Source organism: Hemicordylus capensis, chromosome 4 (genome assembly GCF_027244095.1).
Source record: "Hemicordylus capensis ecotype Gifberg chromosome 4, rHemCap1.1.pri, whole genome shotgun sequence".
NCBI classification, from domain to species: Eukaryota; Metazoa; Chordata; class Lepidosauria; order Squamata; family Cordylidae; genus Hemicordylus; species Hemicordylus capensis.
The window spans coordinates 53,495,218-53,507,495 of record NC_069660.1 but is presented as its reverse complement, the minus strand read 5'-3'; the positions used below and the strand labels follow the sequence as shown (position 1 = coordinate 53,507,495).

Genomic DNA, 12,278 nt, shown 5'->3' with positions numbered 1-12,278 from the left:
TAGTAGTATTTTCAGTATCCTGATCTATGCTAAGGAGGACTTTTAAAAATTTATTTGGTGTTATTGTTTGCAATAGAAGTTTGACTGTCCTCTCTTTTACATTTGTTTTAATCTCATGCTGGTCGCTGACCGAAATAAAGAGATTGATCAGAACAGTATAGGACAGAGTGCTGGGGAATTCAAAAGGAAGTAAGAATTGGTAGAAAGGGGAGGGTACCATGTATAAGTGGGAAGTGTCTTTTTGCTTGCACAAATCGTCTTGTGGATACAAACCAATATGTACAAAGACACATTTAAGGGAATATAGGATATAATAGCTTTTTTTGCACACTTATGAGTAAGGCACTTTGAATAAATTTGTATTAGTAAAACTATTACCATATTCTGTGTCTACATAGTACTATTATCAATGTCTGATTCAAGTTTATAGCTTAAGCATGCTTATATGACTGGCTATTGGTTACTCTCAATGTGGTGAAATGATATGGGAGCTTAGTCTTCCTGAAATACTCCTGATAATTCATTACTCCTTTTCTTTCTTACAGATTACTCCTTTGCTCAACAAGTCTGAAGAGCAAAAGGATGAATCTCCTTCTTCCTGGAGGCTAAGCCTGCGGAAAACAAGCAGCCAAAACACACTTAATGAAGGCACTGGTCCTCGTGATGCACTGAGAGAGAAGGAAGGTTGTATCTATCGCTCCTCTTCAACCCCTCGGATTTCTGCATTGTTAGACAACAAAGAGAAGGTGTGGAGTAATCTGGCTTCACTTACTTTGAAATGCATGGCTAGTAATCTTAGGCAGTGCTGACTAGAGGCCTTTCCAGGTTTTTTTTTTAAAGAATCAAGGTTTCCCCGCCCCCTTACTACTGTATTCATGTACGCTGAGGCAATGCCAGGAGTACTATATCTGTCGTCATATCAGAGAAGTCCTGTTGGAGCAGACTGAGGGTCCATCTAGTCCCAACAGTGGCCTGCCAGATACTTCTGGGAACCCCATAAACAAGCCATGTCATTAGCAGGGCTGGGAGATACTTACAACCATCACCTTCCGCAGCTCTCCCAACGTTCCAGAACCAGACAGGGAAGAAGAAGTGGTATTTCCTCAACTCAGGTCTGTGTGAGGAGAGCTCTGCCCCCAGGACATCTAAAACACCTGAAGGGCTGGGTGGGTGCAGTATTTTCCCCAAGCCTGATGGCGGGTCCCAGAGCAGCAATAGGCAAGTACTCCCATCATGAAATACATCTAGATTCCTTTCACCAATGGAATTTTTCACCACTTTGAAGTTTTCTGTTTTGGGAAAATTAATTTCGTTAAATGCAAGAATGGCAGCAACTAATGTCAGCGTAAGAAATCTAGATATAATAAAATGTTAGCAGAGAACATGGGTTATCAAACCCCCAAATATTGTTAGACCAGTACTGTAAATGCTATAGCAGGTTAACTAAGAACTTGTGTTTCAGGATGTCAGCCTAAAGAGATGTTAAGAGGGATAGCCGTTTTCAGAAATATAGGATGTTCTTTTAAAAACAAAATAGTGTACCCAAATCCAGAATCACTTGTTCTGAAACAGTCTTAACAATCACCATTGCTTCCTTGTGTACTGTTCTGAATCACCATCCTGCATATATATCATAAGAGCTTGTTAGAAATTCTCACCTCAATTTGCATATCTTTCTATCTTGCAGAAGTTGCTGCTTATTTTGCCATGTAGGACTGTGCAGATATAATACTTTTGTTCCCTTAACAATTGTTAAAGAAGAAGACCACAGATTAAATGTTCCTTTGCCCATCATGTTTTTCCCTTCTTGCAAGCAAATTTCCTCTTCCAGCCCTTAGGATTTACATTGACCTTAATGCTGAACAAGTTCACATTTAATCATGGACTTGAACCAGCTTCAAACCCTGGCAGGCATGGGAAAAACTAAGAGACGATTCTGATCCCTCAGACATGGTTAAGGGATTGAGAGCATTATATTTTCACAGGATCATAGGGGGCAAAAAAACCAAAATTTCTAATCAGATAATTGTGGTGGTGTTCATCTGTGAGCCTCAGAAGTATTGTAGTTGGAAACAAACAAGGATTGGTTATGATTCCAAACTGCTTATTCTTAGTCATGATGCCCAAAATGACCAAGCTTGCCTACTTTAACCAGAGTTCTGGGGCTTGTATGCAAAGGTGAATGTGGTTCCTGATGCTAAAAGACTCTGTGTGAATCTTGGCTTTGTAAGACATCTGAAGTGGCCCTTTGTCTGACCATGGTTAGAATTAAATTTGAAGCAAAGCACCTGAAAATAGCATTTGTTGATTCAGAGACTATTAAGGCCACTAGAATTTTTATTGAAATATGAACCATCTTTAAGAAATTTATGTTTGTTTCAACAGGACAAGGACAAAAGCTATTTTGCCTCAATAGCCCCTCGAAGGTTAAACAGTACAGGTGACATAGAAGAAAAGGAAAACCGGTAAGATCCCTTGAATATGGAGCTTTTATAGAAATGAATTCCCATGCATTTGAATGTTTGGTTAAATCTCTTCCTCCCTAATTCTACACGTACATTATTTTTCACTTCATCAGCTCTAATCACCCTTAGAAATGTCTGAAACAAATAATATATGCTGTGTGCCAGCTATACCCCCAATATACTTCTTGCATGTTTAAACTGAGCAACAAATTATTTGGCAACAATAAGTCTCTTATTTGTAAGGTTTGACTGGCCTCTTAAAAAAACACAAAAAACCTTCAAATGGGATAAAGCTGCCTGTATTTTCCTTAGTATGACTCTGTTCTGTGTAGTTCCACATGTTTTTATCAGTCAATCCGTTTACTTCTGCGTATAATATAAATTTGTAAACAATTGGTGAAGCCTCTGATCATAATCTAGTTTAATAATAAAATGCATTGTCTTTCAGATGTGATGGCATGTGAAAATAAATAGCAGAAAACTATATGCCAAAATCCAGATAACAAAAATTTCAAAGCAGGCAGGCTGCAGTAATAGGAGGCCCAAGCAAATGAAGGATTATTCATAACAGGTCACTCTGGCAACTTTAAAAAAGGCACTGAAGACATAGTTGTTCACCCAGGCTTTTAATTAGATTTATAGTTTTAATACTTTGCCAGTCTGTGAAGACAATACTGAGCTAGATAGAGTATATGGCAGCTTCCTATGTTCCTGTGTAAAAGAGAACAATAGGAAAACGTGAACATCCCTGTTACATTATATTAATCTTGTCAGCTAGTGTAAACCAATTATTCTTGTTTCTGAGAATAACTTTTGCGGTGTATTGTTCTGAAATTTAATACAAGCATATCCTTTCAATAGCAAGTTCGTACTGGCCTTTAACTTCAGGCATGCTTTATCCCAGTGGAATCTTGTTCTTGATCACTTTGGGCCCCTTACATGTACCATAATCATAGTGTGAATCACCTGAATGCAAAAGTGTGTTTCAATCTGAATAGTTCCATTGCTGACCAACAGTTGAAAGATCTTTAATCCACATTGTGACTGACTTGGTTTATTGCTATATAACAAACATATCTCAACATAATTTATTATAAGATTTTCTCCCCCTCACCCCTTTTGCCTTTTCAGAGAATCTGCTGTTAACTTGGTACGAAGTGGTTCTTATACCCGGCAGCAGTGGAGGGATGAACCAAAGGGAAGTGAAGTCCCTGCAACTGGTGCACCTTCGACTTACGTATCTACCTACATGAGAAGGTGAGACAGTAAAAATTCTGCTCTTAGGCAATACCTAAAACTCGCATTTACAAAAGCTTCTCAAGTAGATATGAATATAATGAAAACCATAGAGAACAGAAATATTAATGATTTGGGAAATCTGTCTGGTTTCTGTGTACAGAGAGAGAGCACTATAATTCTCATGATCTGGATCGTGATCTGTTGCATTCATAAGGAATGGGTTCTGCAGCTGCTCAGGGACCTCGCGGGTAGATTGGGCATGCCTTCGTAGAAATGACACTATATTTGGAACTTTAAGACAACAGTTGTCTTGGTTTTTTGATATCCTGTATGTAAGAACTGCCATGTTGGCACCATTTGCTCATGCTAGTTGCCACAGTTACTATGGAGAACCCATTCAGACATTTTTGTGACTGGAAATATGTGCTGCTGCTAATAGACGTACTGTATACTGTGTTTTATATGACCTTCATGCAATTAGATGGTATTACTTAAAGCAGCTATAGCTTGACCATATTATGAGGTATGAAATTTGTAGTGAGCAATGTAGCTAGTATTTCTAATACCCCATATGAACAATAGGGCAGGGATCCGAAGAAATTAAAAAAAACTGACTTCTGCATGCCCTAGAGAGCTAGGGCTTGGGTTCGTTTTTTAAACAGTTACATTATTATCATGCTTTTTTTCTTCCCTTGATCTTGAATAGAGCTTTCAGTTAAAATATCGGGGATCAATAAATGGACTTGCCTGATACGTCAGCAAAACGTAACACCTTCAGAACCAACAAATTCTGCCTCCTTCTAGAGAAGCAATGTTGCCATTTTGACACCATGTAGAAATTGGTGTGTTCCTCTTTTCCTCTACTCTTGCCAGAGATAATCATTGGCAACTTACACCAGTTGAGCACTTACACTGGCTTAGTCTAACTCAAGTTGTTTTGCTGTTCATCAAATGACTTTACAGATGTAATGAACTGGTCACAGCCAGCTGAATCGCAAGGGAGAGTTTTGCTGAGTAACCCCTTCCTCTGAGTTATGAAGCTGACTGGAGTTTTTAATCTTTAACTTTTAAGGCAAGAAGTTAAAGAAAGAAAAAGGAAAACTCTGGTAGTTTAAATTCACTGCCACCAAGCACTCTAAACTTTCAGAGATCATACCACTGGACTAGAGTGCTTTAGTCCAGGGTGTCTCTTGAACTGGTTATTGGTCAAATACAAACAAAAGCCTGCTCCCCAGGCACTTGCATGCACATGGAGCTACTGATAGCTGAGCTGAACTCTCAGAAATGCTGTGCGCTAGTGGGCTCCCTCCCACCGCTGCTTCTTCTGAGTTAATAAACAACTCTGGGAGGCTTGTAAGAAGAAAAGAACAAAAAAAAAGTTTATTTAGTACTACAGACTGGTTCGTCTGAGGCTTTAGCTTTTTAGATGCACTTAAAAATGCTTAGATTGATTACAAGAATGTTTCAAAACACTCCAGTCAGCTTTCTTAGGTGGCACACACTGAAATCTTAGTTACTCAGTTACAAAGAACAGATATTTAGGAATGCAAAGCACACACAGAAAACAAAATTACTCCTGACACAAGGTGTTTCTAAACATACTTTTCCTTATGCTAGATTCCAAAGTCTCCAAAGCCTGGGCTTCATTCCCCCTTGAAAACTCAACAAAGATCCTAATGAGATCAAGCCTCCTGCAATCATGAATTTCAAGGATCTGCAGAGTCACCATGCAGGGGAGCAAACTCCACACTAGATTTCCTGCCCCTCCACACTCTCCTCTTTCACTTCCCCCTTCTTCTTCCCAGCAGCAGCCTTAATGTCCCACCCACCTGGTGGATTGATTGGTCAGCCCTGGGGATTGCCAGCCTGTCAGTCAAGGCCAGGGGTTCACTTCCTGTTAGCTCTGTTGGGGGTGGGGCGGCTGGTCACTACAACAGACATCATTAGTCTAGTCAATAACTTGAGCCCATTATTCATAGAAAGTTGTGTCCTGCATATAATGTTGTCCAAGTGCTTTTATGTATTTTGGAACTGCACTTTTTAGACAATTCTTCTTTATCCCCATCCCCAGAAGTAATCTGTAAAGGGCTTTTTGTTGCTGCGAGTCATGTCTTATTTTAATGGAGTGATCTGGTCTAGATTTCCTTCAAGTACTTTTCAGTAGTATTATCTTTGCAGTTCTAACAACTTTAAACATTTAACAGATCAATTCACCCACGCCTCTCCGTAGCAGCAACACCCTCTGACTATAAAATTATTGTTAATGAGTTACATAATCTCGTTGGAGATCTCTATCTAGATAATTATTCGTGAGCATTTTGTAGGAACTCATATAGGTTGCCATAGTGAGGAGTATTTATATCTTAGTAAGCTTCTAGGAAATAAGTTATCACATTCTGGGTTCTTGGATTGATTTAGGCTTAGCCTGTGGTTAAAGTACTGGCAGATGGACCATCTATTTTAGGCTATGGGAACACATTTTCCAGTCTTTCCTTCAACCCTCTTGTTGGATGTTGGCTTTTATATTCTTTCTAAGCAAGCTGGTAATGACAATGCAGAGAAGTGGAGTTGTTTATCATCCGTGTAAGATTCAGCAATCAATAGTCCTATTGCAGTTTGGAGTTTATCGTTCATAATCACTTGGGAAAGACTCCAAAAACATTTGTTTAAAATTAGTTGCTTTCAGTTTTAACTGAAGCTAGTAATAATGCTCTCTTGCCTTTGCTTGCATATTTTCATTTTGGCTTTTTCATTCTTCCTGAAGTTCAACATTAGCTAGTCCCTCCCCCGCCCCTCTTTTTCTTGGCTGTTCTTGACATTTGTTTATCTCTCTGTACTCTTCATTCTGTGTTCTACAACAGGAAAACTTAATATGAAAATAAAGCATGTGCAAATGAATTCTTGTTTCAGTTTTCCTGTTTCTTCTCTTACTTTATTACGTTGTCTGTTGTGCTTCTTCAGTTTTCATCCTGTCTTGATCACTTTACTTAACTATGGAAATTATGACAGGCTTGGGTCCAGAGTGCAGTTCTTGACAAGACTATGACCTGTGATCTTCCTTGCTTCCATTTTGCTGATAGGAAACATTATGTGGGCCACTAGCCAGGATCCTGCAACAATATTTTAGACTACCTCTGAAGAAATATATTTTCTGCTGTCTTTCAGTGCTTCATTTGGTAGAAGTAGTGACCGCAGCAGTCCCTACATTTCAGCCACTCGCAATGCATCTCCTGCTACCTCACCCACTATCCTTGGTTCATCTACCTCATTGGGCATGGAGCGGCAGCATGCCTCTTGCCCCACATCTGTTAGTTCAAACACTACAGCACCAGTCCACCAGTATACAAGGTAAGGGTTGATGCGTAAGGGTCCAGGTGCTGCAGCAGTGTTGGTAAAAGGTTTGGCACCAGTAGTTTTATAATATTTCATTCTGATCTTCACAATGTGTTCTACTAGCTAGTAAAGTATTCAGACTGAAAAGAGTGGCCATATGTGTTTTTAAACTCCATACAGTACTGTTTTTTTTGTCTCTGTCTTTGGCTCCTTGGGTACAATGGGGAGAAATTACAAGCACACAAATACTTCATTGATCTGTTGAGTTATCTTTGCATCTGATTCTTTGAGCTTCACTTGTAGATTTTCACAAATACTGCATTATACTCTTCTGATTCATCTAAGATTCTAACCTGTTTTCATCACATACATTACTAGTGTTGTGTTATACACAGTGTATGACTCCTTATTCTAAGCTTTAATTTTGAGATGATACCTGGTTTATTAATGGGTTAACTCACTTTTTGCATTTTCCACTTCTTTTTCTCTGAGATGCCTTTTACCTATGCATGACTCCCTTCTTTATATTTTTCAGAGCCCCATACAGACAACAAACTGACTCTACTGTAGAGAAGAGCACAGAAGATGTCTCTTCAAGCATTCCATTAAGTGTCATAACAAATCTTGCTGTACCCAGTAGTGCCAATGGTGTTACAACTGCCAATTCTAACTCAACAACTGGAACAGAGTCCTCTGCTGGAGATGCCAGGGATCGTAGAAGGTTGGTGAGCCTTTTTGTAAATATCTTAGGAGCTGTATTTGTTCACTGACAACTGAATCCCCCTGGGAATCTTCCCATTTGCTTTCACCAGGCTTGTTTTTAACAAGCAATCACTGCATCCTGTTTTAACAATGGATTACTACAACTACAAATATTTATATATTTGCTTTTCAACCAAAGTTCTCAAAATGATTTACATAGAAAAATAATAAAGGCTCCCTGTCCCTAAAGGGGACATAAGTATAGACAAAAAGAAACATAAGTATACACCAAACAACCATTGAAGGCATGCTATCCTGGGGTTGCATAGGGACAGTTGCTCTCTCCCTCCTAAATATAAGGGCACTATCGCTTTAAAAGATGCCTCTTTGCTCAGTTAGCAGGAGTCTTAGAAGCTTTCTTCTAGGTTGGTACTTCATTTTCTCCTAGAACTTCATTGGATAGTGCTTTGGCTATACTAAAGAGTCTGGGCTTAAGCCATGATGCAAATATTTTTGTCTGCACAACAGGGACGTAGTGAGGAGAGAGTGGACCCATGTTCACATAGTAAACACAGGTGGCCTCCCTTCACCCATGCTCGCCTCCCCACTCCAGCTGCTGCCGGCCGACTTTGCCTCCGGCCATCTGGCTCCCAGGCCCATCCTCCTTTTATTGGGAGCACGAGCTTGACAGGAGTGTGTGCGCACCTCCCTCCATTGGCCAGGAGCCTGGCCAATGAAAGGAGAATGAACCTGGGAGCCAGGCACATGGATGGTGGTGTGGCTGTGATGGGAGCCCAGCCAGCTGGAGTGGGGACAAGGTGAAGAAAAGTGGCTCCCGGATGCAGGACAGCTTGGGTTCTTTGAACCCGTCCACCCTGTTGCAGCTCTGCCCCTGTTGTTAAAGAAGAGACACAGTTAACATCTTAATACTTAAGATGGTGCATTCTTCCAGTTCTATATGAGTTACCTTCCATTGTTGGCATTTACATATCTTTGCTTGAAGGGCTGCTTGTTTATAACTTGTGTAAGTATCCTTGGGTGTGTTTCTTCATGTATGTGAAACAAAGAAGATACTTAGGAGTGCTTTTAAGTAATACCGATCAACTGCCTCCACTCAAAGTGTAGTGGCTCCTAAATGTTAATCATTGTCATTTGTATAATAAAGCCTCTGCATTTTGTTTAGTCCATCTATATAGATTGTTTTGTAATGTTGTGATTTCATTGTAAGCAGTTGCTGAAATCCTCTGCAGTACTGTGCTGATCTGACACTATTGAAGTGCGTGTTACTTTTGCCCACATGTTTTGGAATTATAGATAGCTTAAAGGAGGCATTTCTATAGATAAACTTCTAAACAATGTGGTGTCTGTTGGATGCATGGTATGCTCTTCTGTGGAATGTGGAGGGACATCTAAGTTTCTAGTTGTAGTTTCTTTGGAACTGCAAGTCCACTTTGCCTTTAAAAAAAATATGCTTTTTCTAGGGATTGATTTCTATTGAGTCTCTTTGGAATGAGATTATAGCATATGTTATCTGAATGGTGATTAGTTGTGGGATTTAAGCTGGATTTTGAGAAATTTAGATCCTAGTTTGGAAGTACTGATATCTGAGTTGGAGCCAGGTTGGTAAGAAACGGCCGACATTTGCCAGACATCACGATACAGGTTTTCAGCTGCACTTAACGGCAACTGTCACAATAGCACATTCCTCTAAATCAGTATTCCCAAAGTCATAGGTTTCTCTTAGCAACAACAACATAACGATCTAATATTAGTCTGGGAGTTTGAGATGCCTTCATAACAGGCAGCCTCAACTTGCCTATTTGAAGCCAAGGGATTAAAATTTGGAACGCATTGCTAGGTTTAGGGAGGAGTAAGAAAGGGTCATCTGGAATGCCCTTCCCTTCAAAAGGATGCCGCTCCAGTGTTTTGCATCACAATCCAATGCATGTTTACTTGGGAGCAAATTGCAGTATATTCAGCTCCAAGGAAAGTCTGCATAGAAATTCAGCTTTAGAGGTCATAACTGACTCACTCACTCGTATTAATTCTGTTGAAGGAAATCTGAGTGGTGAGACACTTGAATCATTTCCTTATTTGCATTATTTCTGAAGTGCAACAAATCCAAAGCTTTATGTACACACAAGGCTCTCATTCTTACTTAGGCCTGGCTCATGCTTTCCTGCAATGGTGTGGGAACAGCTGCTTCTCTGGGGTCCATTCCTACACTGTTCCCATAACATCTGGAAGGAGGAGACACATTCATGTTCCTTTCCACAGGAACACTATTCACTCTGGATGCATGGTTCCTCCTATTCAGATATCACTGAAGCAGTATAGGACTTGATCAGGTAGTTCCTACATGACTGTTGATTGATTGATTGATTGATTGATTGATTGATTTGATTAAGTGCCATCAAGTTGGTGTCAACTCTTAGTGACCATGTAGATAGATTCTCTCCAAAATTATCTGTCTTCAACTTGGCCTTTAAGGTCTCTCAGTGGTGCATTCATTGCTGTTGTAATTGAGTCCATCCATCTTGCTGCTGGCTGTCCTATTCTTCTTTCATTCAGCTTTTCCCAGCATTATGGACTTCTCAAGGGAGCTGGGTCTTCACATAATGTGTCCGAGGCATGATAGTTTGAGCCTGGTCATTTGTGCCTCAAGTGTAAATTCTGGATTGATTTGTTCTATGATCCATTTATTTGTTTTCCTGGCTGTCCATGGTATCCTCAAAAGTCTTCTCCAGCACCAAAGTTCAAAAGCATCAATGCTTTTTCTGTCTTGCTTCTTCAAAGTCCAGCTTTCACATCCATAGAGTGTCATGGGGAAAACCATTGTCCAAATGATTCTCATCTTTATAGGTGTAGACACGTCATGACATCTAAATATCCTTTCCAAAGCCTTCATTGCAACTCTACCAAATGCTAGTCTGCGGCATATTTCTTGACTGCTGGATCCTTTACTGTTGACGGTCGATCCTAAAAGGCAGAAGCTATCCACCACTTCATTGTCTTCATTGTCAGTTCTGAGGCTGGTTGCCATACACGTTGTCATTAGTTTAGTCTTCTTGACATTTAGTTGTAGTCTCATGTTTTCACTGTACTTCTTGATTTTCATTACTAGAGCTTGCAGATCATCCGCATTCTCAGCGATCGGAGTGGTGTCATCAGCGTAGCGCAGGTTATTGATGTTTCTTCCTCCAACTTTAAAACCGCACTCATCTTCTTCCAATCCAGCTTGTCTCAGTATATATACAGTCATATGTAGATGACTGTAGTAATGTATAAATTGGACTTTAGACTAATCTTGACTTGCACTATGCTTTTATAGCACGTAGATTCTAGTTGCAGGAGTAATTTATCCATTACTGAAGACAGATTTCAAATAGAGCATGTCTTCATACTCCACACTTGTGTTCAACATTAACCATGGAAGCCTGGCAGTTGACTATATGACTGCGCTGCTGCTGCTGCTGCTGCATGCTTCTTTATTCTGTAGCATCACATCAGTGTTGTGCTGAGTCTGCTGCCTTAAGACCTTGTCTATTCTCTCTGCTGCCTTGGCAATTTAGGTGGTGAAAGGAGTTTGCTTCCAGCCCGGCATCCTGTCTTGACCTTGCCATCATTTACAGTTGTTACCCTTAGTATTAAAAACAATTACTAAAATGTTTGAGACATAAACTCTGGACTTGCAATCATTATGATGAAAAGATTTCTTGCTTAGTGAATTGCAGAAATAATTAAGTAGACTAACCAGGTGAGATTAAGTGTTAATATTGTTGAAATCTGACTGTTTTGTGCAATATTGGCATATGATTGTGACTTCCATATTGTTTTCTATCTATATTATAATTTAAAAAATGTACTGCTGCAGTTTGGGGATATTTATAATACATATGGAGAAATCCAAGAAGAAGAAATCTCTCCTTCCAAATATAAGTTCAGGCCCCTTTTCCTGAACAGTTCTCAACATATGTGGATGGCAAGAACTTTGCTTCCAGGATGCACTGTGTATATCTGCCTGTGAGGTGACCTGGCTGTTCATTTGGGCTGCAGTAACTCTGGCATTGGAAAACCCTTTAAATAGTTGATAGGGCTGCTTTTACAGTTGTAATGATTTTATTGAGTGATCCACATGGTATTCACAATGATGGGTTCGTTTAGTGTCTCCCTTTGTTCCTCAAGAAGTATGATTTAGAAGTAGAGAAGAATTATTCCCAGCCTTGATAGTGGCAGTGAAAGATAAGCTCCTCCAAATGCTATGCTACCAGCCCTTTAAGTTCCCATTGCCAGGCAAGGTACTGTACACAGGCTACAGAGGCTTGTGTGTCATTTAGTATCACCATGTGACTGGTTTCCACTTTTAAGTTAGTTCCATCACTATCTAAGTGTAGAATTGTCGTTGCTTTCTACTGTTTTTACTCACTAGTTATGATTGACCAGGATATGAACAGAAGAAGTTTTTTTAATTTCACAGGCACTGCATGATAACAAATGGATAAGAGCAGTTCAGATACCAAAACACAATGCTTCACAGTG

The 12,278-nt window shown here is 39.8% G+C and overlaps 1 protein-coding gene across 11 annotated transcripts in view; it reads left to right on the top strand.

The window, feature by feature from the left end:
- PPP1R12B (protein phosphatase 1 regulatory subunit 12B) overlaps positions 1 to 12,278 on the top strand; it is a 161,123-nt gene that overhangs the window by 54,130 nt on the left and 94,715 nt on the right. For 8 of the 11 annotated variants that reach the window (XR_008306393.1, XM_053247065.1, XM_053247061.1 and 5 more), the window contains 5 exons: positions 546 to 746; positions 2,386 to 2,465; positions 3,597 to 3,722; positions 6,870 to 7,052; positions 7,573 to 7,758. Coding sequence is in view for 9 of the 11 variants with exons in the window: in XM_053247065.1 (XP_053103040.1) it covers positions 546 to 746; positions 2,386 to 2,465; positions 3,597 to 3,722; positions 6,870 to 7,052; positions 7,573 to 7,758 (776 nt within the window). In the remaining 2 variants the exon portion in view is untranslated. Of the gene's footprint in view, positions 1 to 545; positions 747 to 2,385; positions 2,466 to 3,596; positions 3,723 to 6,869; positions 7,053 to 7,572; positions 7,759 to 12,278 lie in introns of those variants that run through there. The other 3 variants (XM_053247062.1, XR_008306394.1, XM_053247068.1) reach the window with 3 other exon arrangements.